Source organism: Equus przewalskii, chromosome 16, assembly GCF_037783145.1.
Source record: "Equus przewalskii isolate Varuska chromosome 16, EquPr2, whole genome shotgun sequence".
Lineage (NCBI taxonomy): Eukaryota > Metazoa > Chordata > Mammalia > Perissodactyla > Equidae > Equus > Equus przewalskii.
The window spans coordinates 40,729,658-40,747,175 of record NC_091846.1 but is presented as its reverse complement, the minus strand read 5'-3'; the positions used below and the strand labels follow the sequence as shown (position 1 = coordinate 40,747,175).

General features: G+C 37.2%; 1 protein-coding gene across 12 annotated transcripts in view; it reads left to right on the top strand.

Annotated features, from left to right (window-relative positions):
* Nucleotides 1–17,518, top strand: part of PCDH9 (protocadherin 9) — an 880,956-nt gene that overhangs the window by 820,276 nt on the left and 43,162 nt on the right. For 2 of the 12 annotated variants that reach the window (XM_070578890.1, XM_070578889.1), the window contains exon 5: nt 6,205–6,224. The exons of the other annotated variants lie outside the window; for them this stretch is intronic. In XM_070578890.1, coding sequence (XP_070434991.1) covers nt 6,205–6,209 — 5 coding nt within the window. In that variant the 3' untranslated portion in view covers nt 6,210–6,224. Of the gene's footprint in view, nt 1–6,204; nt 6,225–17,518 lie in introns of those variants that run through there. 12 annotated transcript variants of the gene reach the window in all.

Genomic DNA, 17,518 nt, shown 5'->3' with positions numbered 1-17,518 from the left:
CCTCAACCACCTCCACAACCAAAGCCAAGTACAGACTGAGACAGAGAGATGGAGAAAGAAAAAGAGAGAGAGTACACAACAGAGAGAGAGTCAGAGACGAGAGAGAAGGGAAGAGAAACACGCATACATACTTCCCTCAGCTCTGGGAACTTGTAAACTGCTAATCATTTTATTTCACACAAAGAAAACGTCCAGAAGGGCACACCCACAGATAGAGGCTTCTCACAATGGATAGAGGCTTTCATCATCATACATTCTCATCAATGACTTTCATTCCAGAATCCCATCCAATGTTGATATAATCCCGTGATAATGACTTTGAGAATAGCTCCCCGATGGGAGGGCCCAAAATTTGACTAATGCTTAACCTAGATATTCTTGAATTGTAGTTCTCACACAGGAGTACTAAATGAAACAACAATTTTGACTAAAAGACAGGTTTCCATTATGTTTACATATCATTGGGAAAGAACTTGTGTTAAGTTGATAGACTGGGTTTAAACTTATAAAAGATTTTAAATTATTGTTAAAACACACAGAAACTCTATCCTTTTGAAAATGTTATTGGTTGATTTTACTGAATGATAACAGAGGAAATGCAGATCACATTTAAAGTGCATTCTAATGACATTTAGTCCTCTGTAGCGATCCTAATAAAAATCAGTTAAAATTTCCGAAGTGCTGTCAGAGTAAGAAGATAAACCAAAATCTTGACCAGGGATTGAAAATAAAACTCTGCCTAATTTACTCAAAATCTTATCAATTTAAAAATCTGACATTGCAAAATTAAGAGATTTTTTTCTCTTATGTTTAAAAATGTTGATTTTAACATAAGCCAAGAAATAGTATTTCATTAGACAGCCAAGTAAGGAATTTTGGGTAGCTGCTCAAACACTCCTGGAGACAGTAGTTATCACTGCACATAAACCTGGACACTTTTTGATAAGCTTGTCCTATACTATATACTTTTTAAAAAAAAAAAATCCAATATTTTAAGTCATTTATAGGTTGAAACTTATTTTACCTAAAACATATATCTTGGTGATCAATAGATAAAATGCATTGAATTTATGTGGTAGATATTTGGTTTTCACTCCTTTCTCGAGCATAGAAAACATCTTGAAATATATGCTTTAAAATTAGTCCAAGTATTCACTTTTGAAATCTCATCTTTACTAGGATTTTCCTCGCACTGGAGATATCAAATGAGTGACATATTAGAAAAAGAGAATCCTTTTCAGCAAGAAAAACTAATGACGTGAAAGACTAATGTATTTATTAAATCACATTTTTTACCTATTTCTAGCTCCATGTGAATACTAGTCTGTATTGTTTTAGATATGTTTGCTTTAAAATTCATTAATTTGAATTAATAATTATTTACAGAAATGTAGTCCACATGGCATACATATGCAAATAATTAGAACAGTGCATTTTAACTCATTTAATTAGAATTATACTCGGAATGATACTTATTTTACTGCCAACAGACAAAATTTGAACGGAGTGGAGGAGTAAAGGGGTATAATTATGAGATTAGTGCACAACTCTTCCTGTCGGATGAGTAAAGTCATTGTGGGTCTGTAGATCCAGTCCGCTTAATAGATACCAGTGGTGCTTTTGTATATAGTCAATGCCCCATTGAGTTAATAGAAACACACTAGGGCCATGTTATTATGCAGATTACCTCATCAGCCATCCAGCGCTGGGCTATATGAGAACACTTGAGGAAACACAGTGGTAGCCGCACTTCATTTGCTCTCAGTGACCTATTGTTCTCAATGGTGTTCCATCAAAAATGAGCTCAGCTGGAAAAAGCAAAGGTTTAAGAGATTATTAGGTACTCAAACAAATTCCGTATCTAGTGCTGGGTAATTGGAGAATTGGTTACTATTAGTTGTCCCTCCAACTCAAAAAAAAAACAAAAAACTGATGTATTAAAAAGGTATTGATGAGGTTAAAAAGAACCTTCATTTAACATTTATTTCAGTTCACCTTGAATTCCACTACCACTTTAATGCAATCAATCATTGAGACTCTGGAACATGACTTATGGCAATTTTCAGTGATTTTCAGAGAACCTAATATTACTTTCAATTTTTAATGTACAATTGACTCAAGCCACATTCATTACTTATAGGTAGAAAATTTGAGTACTGGCATAAAAGGAAACCAACTTTCAAATATTGTCAAATAAAGACTCTAAGTAGTTGCTCAAACTATCTGATGTTTCTTTTAATTAACATTCATAAACACATGAGAAAGAAAACCTCTGAGTTTTAAACTTAAATTAAAAATCAAGCTGTTTTAGTAGAGGGCAGGCATATTGCACACCAAAATATCCTTTGAGAATCACAGTTAAGGTTTAATAAACACTCTCCCCATTTCTGCTGTGGTGTGAGTTTCACTTTGCATATGCTGACCTTGGTTTAGGATATGGAAAGTTTGTTGTTAAACACACAACCTGCCATCAAGGTGGGCATCAGCTTTTTCAAAACAAGCCCATCCACATATTTCTCATTTTAGCAGCTTGTCTTTTCAGCTACCACACTACTATCCAGGGCATCAAACAAGGACATATGCAAAATAGGACTCTTAATTCTTGTGCAGATGAGGCTCTATGTAGTAGGTCTGCTCCGCAGGGCACTGTGGGGTCCTCCCCAACGTATCTTACCAGCTGCCACATCTCCCACGTAGATCAAATGTCCTTCCACCTGAAACAAAAGCACCTTTGCTTAGAGCTAGCCAAACAAACTTTACTCTTGCTTTCACATCACACCTAGAGATACTTGAAAGAGATATAAATAACTGCCATCACTCTAACTTATATTCATCTATTTTGTATTAGAAGAATACATACTTATACCTTTAACACAGGGAATTATATACTGATTATGAGCTCAGAGGTAATAACAGAGATTCTGATAACTGAATAGTCTGAACAATGGCCGAATGAGTGAATTGAATGGTTAAGGAGATAATATCTAAAGATGGTGCTTTGTTTCCATTTAATTCATACCTTCCTGTTCTGCCACCTTCAACTTAAGACACAGAAGAAATAGTTGTGCTTTGTCCTCAATGTAGTAGATTTGCCACTATGTTACCAGACACTCTCAATGTTTCCCGTAGAATGTAATTCATCTTCATTGTTTCTGTGCCGACAGGATGGAACCTGCTTACAAATTTTACAGCTAGCAATACTTTTTATTGTTGTTCTGAAAGGGCTCCTGAGGGCTTTCTATTTTATTTTTAGGAACATTCTGAATTTTTTTCCCTTTTATGCTATACTTTTCACTATTATGAGTGATGACCCTAGAATACTGGGGAGGAAAAATAACCAACACCCACCAAACTCTGTAACTGTCATAAGTTTTAATGCAATCTTCCAATACTTTGATATATTGCAGGTGCTACCTTTTAACTGTATTATAGCTAATGAAGAATATCACAAGCCTTTGTGGAATGCTGACATTCCTTCAAACTAAGAAACCTTCAGGATGGCGCAAATATCTTTCAGAGGAAAAATGATATAATAAGGAATGTGATGTTTTTCTTGTGCTTTTAGGTATTGAATTAAAATTTTAGGCATCTAAAATGTAGTCAATTTTATGATGAAACTGTGAAATTATGTCACTCAATGTGATCTGTGATCCTTTACATGTTGTATTTTACTCCTACGATATCCCTCAGGCTTGATTATATTTGAAAGTAGTCAAAAAGAAGCCCAAGAAAACAATATAATGTGAACTCACTGTTAACAAGTATCTTTTGCCTGAATTTTAGGACTAGTTTATATGATTTCACAGGAAAAAATATTATTTACCAAACAGTAGTGGGAAGGGAAACTGTAGAAAAAACACATAGTTTGTAGCATTTAAAATGAAACTGAAAATGAAGGTGGCATTTTGTATGTTAACATTTTATGGACTTCTGTTTAGAAATCACCCTGGGAGAGGTCATTTGTCCTTGTATGAAAAATAGCGTGGGCAAACAAACACACACTGTGAAACTAATGGACTAATAGTTAGGTTGAAGATGGAGGTAGCCCATAATGTACCAATACACTTATTTTGTGTAGGAGAGACAGATTTGCTCTCTTATTCTCTCACATAATCAGGTTTTATACTAATGTTGAAATCCAGTTGTCAACTGTTTTGTAATGGTTTATAAAAAATAAATCCAATCCAAATCAGCATTCATAAACATCAATGCACATCCTGAAAAAGAGAGCTTTCCATATGTATTGATTACTAATTTTTTAAATGAGAGTTTGTAATTGCCCAGTATAGAAAATTGAATTTAACCAGTTTTAAAATCATTTTTGAATTTATGAAGGACTTTTTCCATCGTGCAAGCTGTGAAAAAAATATATATATACCTTATTATAATAAAATTGTGTCTTATTTCTATGTAAAAATAGCTATATGAAATCTAGTAAATTAGTTCAAACATTTTAAATACTTTATTTCCAGAGAAAGGGTAATAAAGATGCAGAAAATAATTAAAATCCTACCAAACATACCATACTGATATAAAAAGACCATGCTATTAACATTTGATAAAACTGATATTTTCCTTTAATTAGTAGTTTTGTTTAAATTAAAATTATTAATAATTTACTGCATGTTGGATTTGGGAAATGATAAAATTATCAGTGCGTTATCTTACATAATCATCAACTTAAACTCAGTTTTGGTAAGCAATTTAAGTCTATTGCTTACATTGTATCAAATTCTAATTTTAATTAGCATTACAATTTATGTTGCCCTACTCACAGTATATTACTGATGAATATTTTTATGCTAGTTGTAGAAGCAATACACTCATTCCATTTACTGTGACAATAAAATTAAAAATCTTGTGAGCTTTCTACATTGATAAACTTACTGCAAAATGCCTAAACGTATATGATATAGAGTATATTTGAAGGGCATTTCTGCTAATATCAAAAGGTATGTATACAACACAGAAGTTGTTTATAGTTATCTAAATTTTGTTTTCTCATTTGTAGAGAAGTTGTTGAGCATACAAGTGAGTTTTAAACAAAGTGTATCCTCAGCAATCTACTAAACATTGATCATGAGATAATTTCTATTCTTTGTGGTCTAACAGTGCAGGGGATAGACATCTGAGAGGAAGTAATCATGTGAGGTTGAATCTTTGCATGCAATTTAGCAATGGCCATTTTTACACATGCTGTCAACTATGCACCTATGTTTATGATTTACCTTCTTCCGTGAAGAGCCTGAAAGTGGCTGTAGTGGGTTTGAGAGGCTGCTGGTTTAAATTACTCAAAGAATTAATTGATAAATTGTTTCATTCATTTTGGCATCTGTGGCTAATCACTGTTAGAGTAGACAATGGACTCCCTACGTTCACCGGGAAAACACATTCACTTTTCCTTACAACTCTCCTTTCAAGGTTTATCTCCCTAACATTGCCCTGAAGAAATACTCAGATTCACAAAATCTGATTTCACCAATGTCCTCACTCAAGCCTTTTACTTTTCTGTTTGTATGTAGCAGTTCTCTCCACTTCTCTTGCTAGAAATGCTATCCACATTTCTCTTTACCCATCAGGATCGTGCCCGCTCACCAAAGCCCATCTTGGTGCAGCCTTCTTTATGACAGTTTGAGTGGGTCTTCTGAATGTATTTATCTTGCTTAAGTTGTCTGAAAGCCTGATCGTGTTTTGCCTGTCACACTTTGTGCTTCTTTTCTTTTCTTCTGAGAAGTCGTGAGTTCTGTAGTGGCAGGGAATATACCTTACTTATCTTTCTAATTTTTTTTCCTGCACAATGGTACAGAGGAATGGAAAGATGGGCCTTGGAGTACACACCAGGCTTGCTTTTCAGAACTGCCAGGCACTAACTTTGTGACCTAGAGCAAATAGCCCAAGCACTACACATCAGTCTCCTCATATGATAGTCCAGTCATCACAGGAATGCTGGGAGAGTTAAATAAGATACACGTGCTTAGCATATAGTTGTTCAGTGGGTAAGTGATTTGGCTGTAATTGTAGGATCTCCTTTTGCTCTTAAAAAATAGTCTTTAATTTACTCTAACTAGACCCAATACAATCACTGTTATGGTCCTGACGCACCATCTTTGCTTTTGCACTTTGTTTTACTTGCCTTTTGTGAAGAAGTTATGTTATTGTCTTTGACACAATGATGAATTTTAAAACTCTTCATTTGTTTTTCAGTGTGATCAAAAAGATTGACAAAAAAAGAAAATATCAGTGAGAAAGACAACGTTATATAATGAGAGATCCTATATAAGGGATGTGTAGAAGAGGCTTGAAGAAAACAGATTTTGGTTTATCAAAGACAGCAGTTGGAAGAGGAAGTATATTGTAGAAATTGATGACCTTGTCAAATACCTAAAGAGGAAGATTGTTTAAAAGAATGGTTTTCAAGCTAACCTTTAAAATTCAGGAGCTCTGTGAAGGGACTTTAGAGATTCTGTAAGGCATTTTAGTTTTAAATGTTTTATATGGTTTTAAGGCTGTAATTTTAAAAGTATTCATTTAAACATACTGTATTTTCAAATCATTAACACATTGGAGCTCACCAATAGTTCTTTTGTTATGGTGAATGGTTTTTCTTTTAGTAAATATTTTAATTTTTAATGCATAGAATTTATTTATTCTAATAAAGTTTCACTTTGTCTGTAGTATTTGTTGTTTTCCACACAAGTGTTCATTTAATAAGCTATTTTTTACTGCTTAAAAATAGTTTGGAAGCATCTGGTTTGAGAGTCGGTTGGAGTGGACACCCAAAAGGGAATATTGTTAGTCAGAGCGGACATCAATTTGGAGTGTATGTTTCTACTGAAGTTTTCTCCTGAGTCAGTTCTTGTTATTTGCAGTGGTTTTGTTCTATAAAGTCACCATAAGCACTGAATTAGCCAACACTGAATCATTGCTCCTTGGGGAAATACAGGGTTAGGTTTCTGTGAGCATCTGGTCACAATATTTTCATCAAACAATCAATACATAGCCTTGTTTTATGTGTGTTTCTGTTTAAAGGCACCTTATTTAATGTATATCATTGAATCATTAACATTGAACTCATGGCCAACAGCACCATAACTCATGCCCGAGCAAAGTTTATCCAACACATGCACTTTTTCCGTAAGGCACATCACAGCCCTTCTCTTAAGAACACTAGACAGCACTTCAGCCCTATGCTTGGGGTCATTTCAAACAGTGAAATCACCAACAAAAAGCACGAAAATGCAAAAAATGTAACAGTAAGTAGACCTAGAAAGGACACTTGTTTATAATGTAAGAGCTGAAACAAGAAGGCAGAAAGTCACCTTGTTGAAGTTCAGCTGTGAACTTGGACATCAGGGAACTCAAATTTTCTTCTGCTCTGTGCATGAGTATGTGCATGACTAAAAAAGTGTGGTCATTGATTTTTGTGGTTACAAAGAAATTCTAGCAAGTAGGTGAATTCGCAAATACAGAATGGTGAATAAGGAGGACCCACTATACTTGCTTCCTAATGAAAGTGGGGGAGAAAAATCAGTGTTCACTTGACTTAGGTTGTTACTAACATGAGAAAATGCTATACACAGTCAATGACACATCTATAAATGTGCTGTTAGACTGAATTGTGTAAACTTGCCTTCGGCTTGTACTCTAGCCTTGTCACTCTAGTGTGGTCAATGGACCAGCAGCATGGACATCACCTGAGAGCTTGTTAGAAATGCAGACACTCAGGCCTCATCCTAGACTTACTGTATCAGGCTATGCATTATAACAATTTGTATGCATATCAAAGGTTGAACAGTATCCGTCCTGACATGCAGTGAATTAATCTCTGATCAGTGCAATGGTGATAATGACGTGTGCCTTGTATGTCCAGGCAAAAATTGAATGAGGTAAGTTTAAATGAAAATTCAAGGTAAGCTCTTAAATGCAGTGGGCCTAATGGTGGTGGAAAGAGGGAAGAGCATTTCTATTACTTAGCTAAACATCTTTGTCAAAATGAAAGCTTTTCTACTTTTGATTTTATTTTCTAGGCATGATTTCCTTAAAATCCATTTTTTCAGCAGCAGCAACTCTTTTCCATTCTCTTTTTTTACTTTTGTCCCTATTCTAAAGTGTTTGTCACTTTCTACTATTACTTAATTACATTTAGAAAAAAAAGAGATGTGTTGATTTTTTTTCCAAAGAAGGTTTGCAACTAATAGAGGAAATTAGACTTAAGAATACCATTCTCAAGATCTTTGGGTCATATAATTTTTCTCATTAAAAACAAAACAAAAGAAATAAACAAAAAAACCCTCACTTTCATCTTAAAAGCAAGAGACAGCCACATTAGAGTTTCTTTAATGGATTACGGTGGTGTTAAATACCTTCATATTTTATTTCAGCCTTTTTGAAATGATTAAAAGAATATCTCTCTTTTTAAAAATATGTCAAAGAGATTTGCAATTACAGAATAAATCTCCTGGAAAATCAGAGGGAATCTGATATTTAATCTTATGTTTTCCAACTTTTCTTTGGGTAAGGTTAAAAAAAAAGAAAGGAAAGAAAAGAAAACCCACTCAAATCAAGTTCAAAATGCATCTGGTTATGAAGAGACCAAGAGAGAAGTAAAAAGGGAAAGGAGTGTTGTTTTCATTAAAACATTATCAAAGCTACTCAAAAAAAAAAATTGTTTCCATGTTAACGTGGAGCTCTCATGTGCTGCTGGATTCTAACAAGAGGATTTTCCTTCCTGCCAGTTGTTTCCGTTCACAATACTTAGCCACCTAGTGACTGATTTGTGCCAGGTGGAATTTTTCCAAGCATGCGATATTTACAATTCTCTATTTACTACTTCCTGGAGCCAGTTAGATAAAAATACAGCGGCAAATAGTTCTTTCTCCAGACAGGGGAATGTACTTAAGTATCTGAGACTCAAACACAGACAGAGCCCTAAAATGCATTGTTTCACGCACAAAAACCATCTTATTATGTTTTTATGAAGATGAAAAATATCATTGTATTAAATAAGCATAGAAGACTTGCCTTGGCTGTGAGATGAAAATCTAAAAAGGTTATCAACTGTATAAAGTGTCAGTAAAAATCAAAAGCGGTACAGAATAAATAGTAAAGTGTATATAAAATTGCCTTATGAGCACTGAGAGCACTTTCAAGAAATAACCTGAAATTGTCTCAAAAATCAGAGTTGAATGAAGAGTGATACTTAAACACGTCATTAACAGTCTCCTTATGTTGTTTTATTTTCGACACTCACAGATACACTGCAGGAAGCTGTCTAAATTGATGTATGAACTACCTACCTCCTGTTAGCAATGGGCATCTCTTAAATTCTACTTCTTAAGTATGCTCTTGAAATTTAGGCATTAATATTTTTATTTTTCAACCTTTTCATGCCTTCAAGGTTTTATAACCCTATTGATTTCAGTGCCAGGGAATCATTATGTTTTTTGAGGACCACTCGCTTTCTACCAGTATGTAAGTGAGCTACAGTAAAAAATGTATTTTAAGGAAACCATACTTAGATCACAAGAAAAATCAAAAGAAAGGAAGGTAAAGGAAGGGATTTCATTGAATCTAGAATCAATAGTATTTGACCTTATCCAGCATTTAATTGATTGGCTCTTCAAATCTGTAAAATGGAGGATTACCCTCCCTGGTTAGAGAGGCTGCTTTACAGCCACTATGAACATGTGTATTGATCATGACTGTGCATTAGGTCGTGGTTATCATTTAATGGATAGATCAGAATGGAAGAATCCATTTAAATGTTCCACAGTGTTGTGATCTATCTGTAAGTTTCCAGATGTTTGTGATGATCAGTGTCAAGTGGCAGCTTTATTTTGGAATTGTAACCTACTGGAAGCATTTTCAGCAACTGGTTATAGAACGTGTTGTGCAGCACCAGTGACAGCATAGATTACTGTTACGGACTGAAAATTTGTGTCCCCCTCAAATTCATATGTGAAGCGCTACCCCCCAATGTGGCTGTAGTTGGAGACAGAGCTCTAAAGAAGTATTTGAGGTTAAATGAGGGCATGAGCATGGGGCATTGATGGGTAGGATTAGTGTCCTTATAAGAAGAGACACTAGAGAGCTCGCTCTCTTGCTCTCTGTCTCCACGGAACACAAGAAGAGACTTTGTGAGGACACAGTGAGATGGCAGCTGCTCATAAGCCACAAGAAGAGTCCTCAGAATGAAACCCACCTTGGTGGCACCTTGATCTTGGCCTTCCCAGCCTCCATAACTGAGAAATGAATTTTTGTTGTTTAAGCTACTATCTCATGGAAGTTTGTTACGGCAACCTGAGTGGACTAGTACTGATTTATAGGGTATAAAAAAGAATAAGTGAATGCACAGGCATGGATCATGTCAAACCTTTGAATTAGATAATTTACAAAGAGACAAAGTAGGTATCTTTGGTTGGAATCGCTATTAACGTGTCACTAAAGTTAAGAAGCTGTTTTGAGAATGTGTCCCTGAATAGCATCAATTCCAGCTTTGAGGGAAAGAATGCAATATGAAAAAGGAATGTATAAGGGGGAGCGAGTTTTTCATTTGGTTATGGGGAATTGCAGTGGGCTGAATAGAGAAGATATGGCTTAGAATATTGATTCAGTCAATTTTGTGCTTTATGATCCTGGGCATGTCAGTTAATCTCTTCAAAAGACAGTTTCTTCATGTATAAAATCTGGATAATAATATCCTATGTGGTAATTGTGAGGATTAAATGGGGTAATATCAACTAACTCAGCTCAGTGCTTGGTACCTAGCAGCGTTCAAAAATATGTGAGGATTTGGAGTGCTGTTCCCATTTTCTATTATTTCATAAATGTTAACCTGATTAAAGAAAATATTGTGCTTTTTAAGACAGCTATAAATCAAACATGTATCTTCTCCTTTTACCCATTACCTACTTTAGGTATATAGTAAATAACCAATTTCTTAGAAAGGACAGAACTAGCCTCATGACTGGTAGCTTTGGGTATTGTTAGCGGTAGGAGATTCCTGATATGAAGACATAAAATGGGCAAGTTCCTTTTCCACTCTTACTTCCTATCATAATCCCATTTTCTTCTAGTCTTCTAAAGGAACTTGTCCAAGATACGCCTAGCCAAGCTGGGCTTGTCTGACAAAATTTGGCTACGGTGCCAGAAAGGATAATTTTAATAACTAAATTATAGGGTTGTAGAGAGGGTTAAATGAGAGAATACATGTGACGTGTTTAGTATTGCATCCGGCCTGGAGTAATTTCTTCACAATTGATTATTGCTGATACAGTTATTCATTTCTATCGTTATTAATATTATAATGTTTATCCTATGGGTTACATAGTCCATCTTCTTGGTAATGTACAGTTGGTCCTATATTCTTTGGAACAAAATAAATGAGAAAAGATTAGCCATGAAGTTTGGTAAGAAGGCAAACAGCATTTTGGTTTATAATATTATTTCTAAATCTATTAAGTAACATAGACATTCTCAGTGATCCAGTGAGTAAAGTGAGATGGAAGCTATAGGAGAGTTGTGAAGAAAGGAATGACATAATCTGACATAAATATTAAGAGATTCACTCTGATTCTGTTTGAAAAATAGGTGCAGAAGGCAAGAAGCAGGAAGCCCAGTTAGAAGGTTATTGCAATAATCCAGGGAGGAAATGATGGCAATTTGGACAAGGGTGTTGTGAGAAGAGTCAGATTTTGGGTTTCTCATGAAGACCCACAGAACGTGGTTGTGCATTAGATGTGGGGTGGAGTAAAAGTCATATGAAATAACTACAAGATTTTTGTCATGAGACACCAGGAGGATTGATTTTTCATTGACTGAGAGCCAGACAAAGGAAAACTGAGACTAGATGAGATTTCTTCTACAAGGAATATTGCTAGAGAAGAGATGAGGTCTGAAGAGTAAGGACTGTGCCCTGTAAGGCTCCGAGGCTTAGCAATCATAACAAAGAAATTGGAGAAAGAGTGCGCAATGATGTCAGAGAAGAACTCCAAAAGTGTTTTCTCAAAGCCAAATGAAGAAAACACAGAATTCCACAAAAAAAGATGTGATCAACTGTGTCCAATGCTGTGATGTCGAGGGTTGGAATTACTGGAAGATTTCAAGCCTATATAATTGTGAAAATATTGTTGCTTTTAATATGTATTGGGAGTCAGAAAGAAGAAGTTTGGGGCAGACGCTAACGAACTTGTGTTAGACAAGTTGAAATCGTGGTATGAGTGAGACATCACGTCAGCTATATTTGACCTAAACTATGAGTCTGGAGGTCAGAGCGAGGTCAGGACTGGAAGTTATAGGTTGATTATCATGTAAATAGAGATTATGTCGAAGCTGTGGGATTACATATTATCAGTGAGCATATAGTGTGTGAAGTGACCAATGGAAGTTTCTTGGGAATGCCTAACATTGAAGGGTAGGATAAAGAAGATTTAAAAGGAAAGAGGGGCAGTGAGAGCAAAACGGACAGAACCAGAACTGTATGATATTTTTAAAGTCAAACATGTCCTTTGACTATATAAATCAGTAGCGAAAGGCAATCGGGGTATTAGTAAGAGCCAGTAGTTCCCTAGCATTAACCCTTCCTACCTTGTAAGACATGTACTTCCATAGGCTCCATTCTCTCAGCTTGTAACTGGTGTCTGATCTTTTCCTTCTTCAGCCCTCTTCTGTTAATCCAGTTAGCAAAGCTTCCAGTACGCACTAAGCCAGGTAAAGGTGGCATGACTGCTAATGGGAACTCCTGTTGGTAATGCTATCTCCTGTTGCTCCAAAGCCACTGGTGCTCTCATCAGCTGCTGTTGAAGATGTTGGCACTTGGTGCCCCTGGCACATCAGATGCTAGGAGCCCCGCCAGGCCTTCGAGCACTGCTGCTGTGCAAAGAGTTCTGGATGTGCCAAAGCTATGACACATTTTCTGTCTCCTCCAAAGCACAATGCCACACTTTGAGACAAGAAGGAGGAAACTCCTGTCACCTTCTCTATATTGGTCACGATCGTTTCTGCTTTGGGTCCCAAATATCTGACACCAATAACTTGTCATCTGTGAGAAAATGGAAACTAAGCAGGAGAAAAAATGAGTGAAAAACACAGTATTATCATTTAAATCATTACTTCGCTCCAACATCCAAGGCAGGCATTCATAAATTCATTTCTTCAGCAAATATTTATTGAGAGCCTAATATGTGCCAGCATCTTTCCTCCAGCAAACACCACCTGCCGCTTACCATATGATGAGGTGCTTTCCTCATGTAGCTAATCTCAGCCCTGTAGATCTCTGGATCTATGCTTGACAAACTCTCAGTATTTCAGAATCACACCATTGCAGTTTCTGATTTAGGAGGTCTGGTGTGAGCCCAAGAACCTGTTTTCCAGATAGGCCTGATGTGCAGATACGTTTGGTCACCACTGCTTTGGGCATCCCATTTATGCCTGAATCATACTTTTGCACAAGGCTTACATCCCAGGCTGAAACTCCTAATGCACAAGGAAAGAGGAAACTTCCAAGTATGATGAGCTGTATGAGTGCTGGAGGGAGGACAAAGAACGCGGCTGCCAGGAAATAAAATGTAACTAGTTGATGTGGACGTCAGATGTGACCTTGAAAAAATAATTTCAGTCAGGAGGAGGGTGTTGATCGCAAGGATTTAAAGGGTGATATGGAAGTGGAATCTATTAGGCATTAGGCTATTAATCATTAGAGAAACTTGGTAGCAAAAAGAAAGGTAAATTGCAAACACATAAGCACTTGAGAGATACAGCAATGAGGTTAGGGAAAGTGTTCTTTTTCTTGTTGAGTTTTGTTTCTTGTTTTATGATGGGGGGCAGTTATTATACATTTCGACAATGGAAGGAGCCTGCAGATGGGGAAATTGAATGGAATTGTGTCTGTATGGTCAGGGAGAGGGGCATGATTTACTGACCAAAATCCACTGGTGTGCTGGCAAGCCGGCAAGATGCCAGGACAGAAAAAGAGGTAAAAGAAGGGCCAGCCCTGGTAGCCTAGTAGTTAAGTTTGGCACACTCTGCTTTGGCAGCCCAGGACTCGGTTCCCAGGTGTGGACCTGTGCCACTCATCTGTCAGTGGCCATGCTGTGGCGGTAGCTCACATACAAAAAGAGGAAGAATGGCAACAGATGTTAGTTCAGGGCGAATCTTCTTCAGAAAAAAATAAAAAGTTAAAGAAAAAAAAGAGGTAAAAGAAAATAGGCAAAAGATTAGGGGCAAAGCTGGGGATAGGTTCTTTCTCTGAGAGATTAACAAAGAAAAGAAATGAGTGTAAAGGAGAAAAGATAAAGAAAATAAGGGTTTCGGTAGATTCAGTTAAATAGCAGATGGTGTCATTTGCCGAAAATGAGGTGTTTAGGCCAGAACTGAAGCCCTAGGAGAAGCTATCATGTTGAATTCTCCCATGAGTCAATAAGCGATCGTTAAAGGAATGGTTGACCACCAGGGAAGGTCAAGTTGAGGTGGAACAGCACAGATTTGTAGAAGAGCCTGTCAACACCAGTTTCCAAATTGCTCCAGCGATAGTTGTCAGCTCAGGAGAGAAGCAGGGAAAGCAGAAGGTTGAGGCCTTTGCAGGCGGAAAGATAAGCAAGGAGGGCAAAGGTCAAAGTCTACAGAGCTAGGCTTTATAAGGTCCTTGTAGGAGAACCTGAAATGGCTGAGCACGGGGTAAAGGCTGGGCAGGAGGGCAGGTGGGGCCAGAAAGGAGTTAATAAACTAGGGAGTAGGAAGTGCCTAAGGCACTATAGGTCTCAGTTAGGATGAATACATTCAGTAGGGCCAGCCCAGTGGTGCAGCAGTTAAGTTTGCATGTTCTGCTTTGGCAGTCTGGGGTTCGCTGGTTCGGATCCTGGGTACGGACTTCCGTATCACTTGTCAGGCCATGCTGTGGCAGGTGTCCACACATAAAGTAGAGGAATATGGGCACAGATATTAGCTCAAGGCCAGTCTTCCTCAGCAAAACAAACAAACAAACAAATAAGCAAAAAGAGGATTTGGCAGCAGATGGAAGCTCACAGCTAATCTTCCTCCAAAACAAAAAACAAGAATACATTCAGTAGACACAAGACAGAAGATGGTGAATTTTGTTTGTAGATAATTTCAGAAGTCAAGTTTTTTGGTGGTGGTGCAATACTGAGTGGGACAATTATTTTTGCCTATTTTGACATTTCTTTTGGTCTCTAATTTGTGTGTCAACCATAGCCTAAGGCCTGAAATGCTTATACATTCGAAGTACACTGAGTGATAAGGAAATTGTAACTGTTAAAGATACTCTTTTCCATCTAAACAGAGAGACTCACTAAATCTATTAAAATTCAGGATGTAAATGCAAAATACTATTGCATTCTATTTGTGTATTACATATGTTCAGAAACATGAATACATTAAAATGCACTTGGTATGCAACTGAACAGGAGCTTTAATATATTTTTCTTTGGAGACATTCTTAAATTTCCTGTACCAGGTACATTTTATATCAGTGTATAAAATTTATATAGCTAGCTGTAACTTATAATTGTAATACGTAGTACATTTTTAGCTGTAAAGATGTGTTCTTTTGACACAAAACTGCCCAAGGCCTGAAAGAGTTAATGTACCCCCATAATCCTAAATTTAATACAGTGAAATGACTTTATTTGGGGAGAAAGCATTTTTCTTTTCACTATTCTTTTTTGCTTTTGTTATGAGCCTTTCTGACTCCTATGCATTTCTTTAGAATTAGTAAAAACATTTCTTAGGGCGTTTGGGTTCATTGATTCCTAGAGTTGGGAGATGCCATTTGCACTCATCTCGGTTAATTCATTTTAAGGATGAGTAAAGCCATGCCAGTGCAGGTTATTCGACACATCGCCAGGGAGGGGAAGAACTGGGACTGAAGGCAAGGGCCCCTAGCCAGTACTTTCTGCACTGTGTAGCGCATGCATTCTGTCTCATTGGGGAAGGTATTTTAGAAATAAAACTCCCATTTCTGCGTTTCCATAAGTGTCCTTCCAGAAACTCAGGCTGCCCCACCAACCCCAGGGGCCATGTTGCGAGTCATTGCTGTAATTGCTGCATTATGATGGATGGCTGTCAACCCCTGATACTAATGCAGAAGGTTTCACCTCTTCCAAAATGAGCCTCTTCACCTTGCTTTCAAAACTGAGGGGGGATATGCCAAACTTTTATCACAAAAGGTTATTTCAACAACTACATTTTCTACTTGCTTGGAGCTCGCACACACAGTGCACACAGTAGACTCGTTTCTGTATGCACATAAGTCCCTAATCAGGAATGAATCTTTCGGTGGTCATGTGCTCATCATGGGAGATAACCAAAGGTGAATACTGACAGGAGGCTTATAATTTCTTCCTCTTTGGGGACATTTGAGAGCAATCAAGAAATGTCTGCTGTTTTGTTCCTACCTCAAGAAAAGGAAAATGCTTCATATTAATTGAATGCATTTGGCTCGGCAGTGTAAGTGTGACATATAGAGATGTGCCAAACCGCCTGAAAATAATTTGGGTCATCTGCAAATCACTGCGCCTGCCAGTTTGCCGACAGTTCCTGGTCCTTGTGGTCTGTCACATTCCTTTCCATTAGCTGTTTACCATCTGATGAGTGGAAGAGGGCACTAATTTATTTTTTGAAAACAGATATCCTGTTTCATTGATGTTTTCTCCCCTCCAAGCTTATGGTTGTGCGTTGTACACTTCAATATCTTTGCAAATGCTCACTAGGATTTTTCTCGTAAACAGGGAGTGTTATAGTGAATGAGAGAGAAGAGCATTTTTTTATGTCGGCCTGGTCTGCTCTATCGTATTGAAATGACAATTGTTTTTAGATTAGCTCACCCTCAGGATATGCTTCAAGACACCTGAGGGAGTCTTTATGACAGTGGACATGGCGTATCTTTGTGGACGGGACAGCCGGCAGCTTTCCTGCTCTGTGACTGAGGTCCAAATCAGCCTTATGCTCCTGAGTTTACTGGAAATTCAGGGTAAACCTTTTATTTACAAACAGGGAATACTTGCCAAGATGGAATAAAAAAGCAACTGATTAATCAGCAAGCAGCCTTCATCTTGAAGGGCCTCGCTGCCTGGCCCTTTTCAACGTTCGGGAGATTGGCCTTGTGTGAGAAGGATGTAGTGTGGAAATGCCTTTGATAGCTCCGTGATTGAGTCTATCATGCTTTGGAAAGGGACAGGACTGGGTTTAAACAACCCTGCCTGATAGAACACAGAGTGTGCATGGCTGGAAAAAAAATTACCTCATTATAGCTCAGTGCTGTTGCCCTTTGGAGTAAAATGAGAGAAAAGCTTGCTCTGGTACTTCTGCTGATAAAATTCACTTTCTGGAACACAACCAAATCCCAGCATATATCATCTGAGAGAAATAAAGCAGTCAAAAAATTGTATTCCTAAATAGGCCTGGAACATCTTGGCAACTGCTAAAGCAACACAAATAAAGAACAGTGCCCTACTAGCTCGACCCTTAAATTATGCAGCTGTTCATTACCCGAATTATACATCTC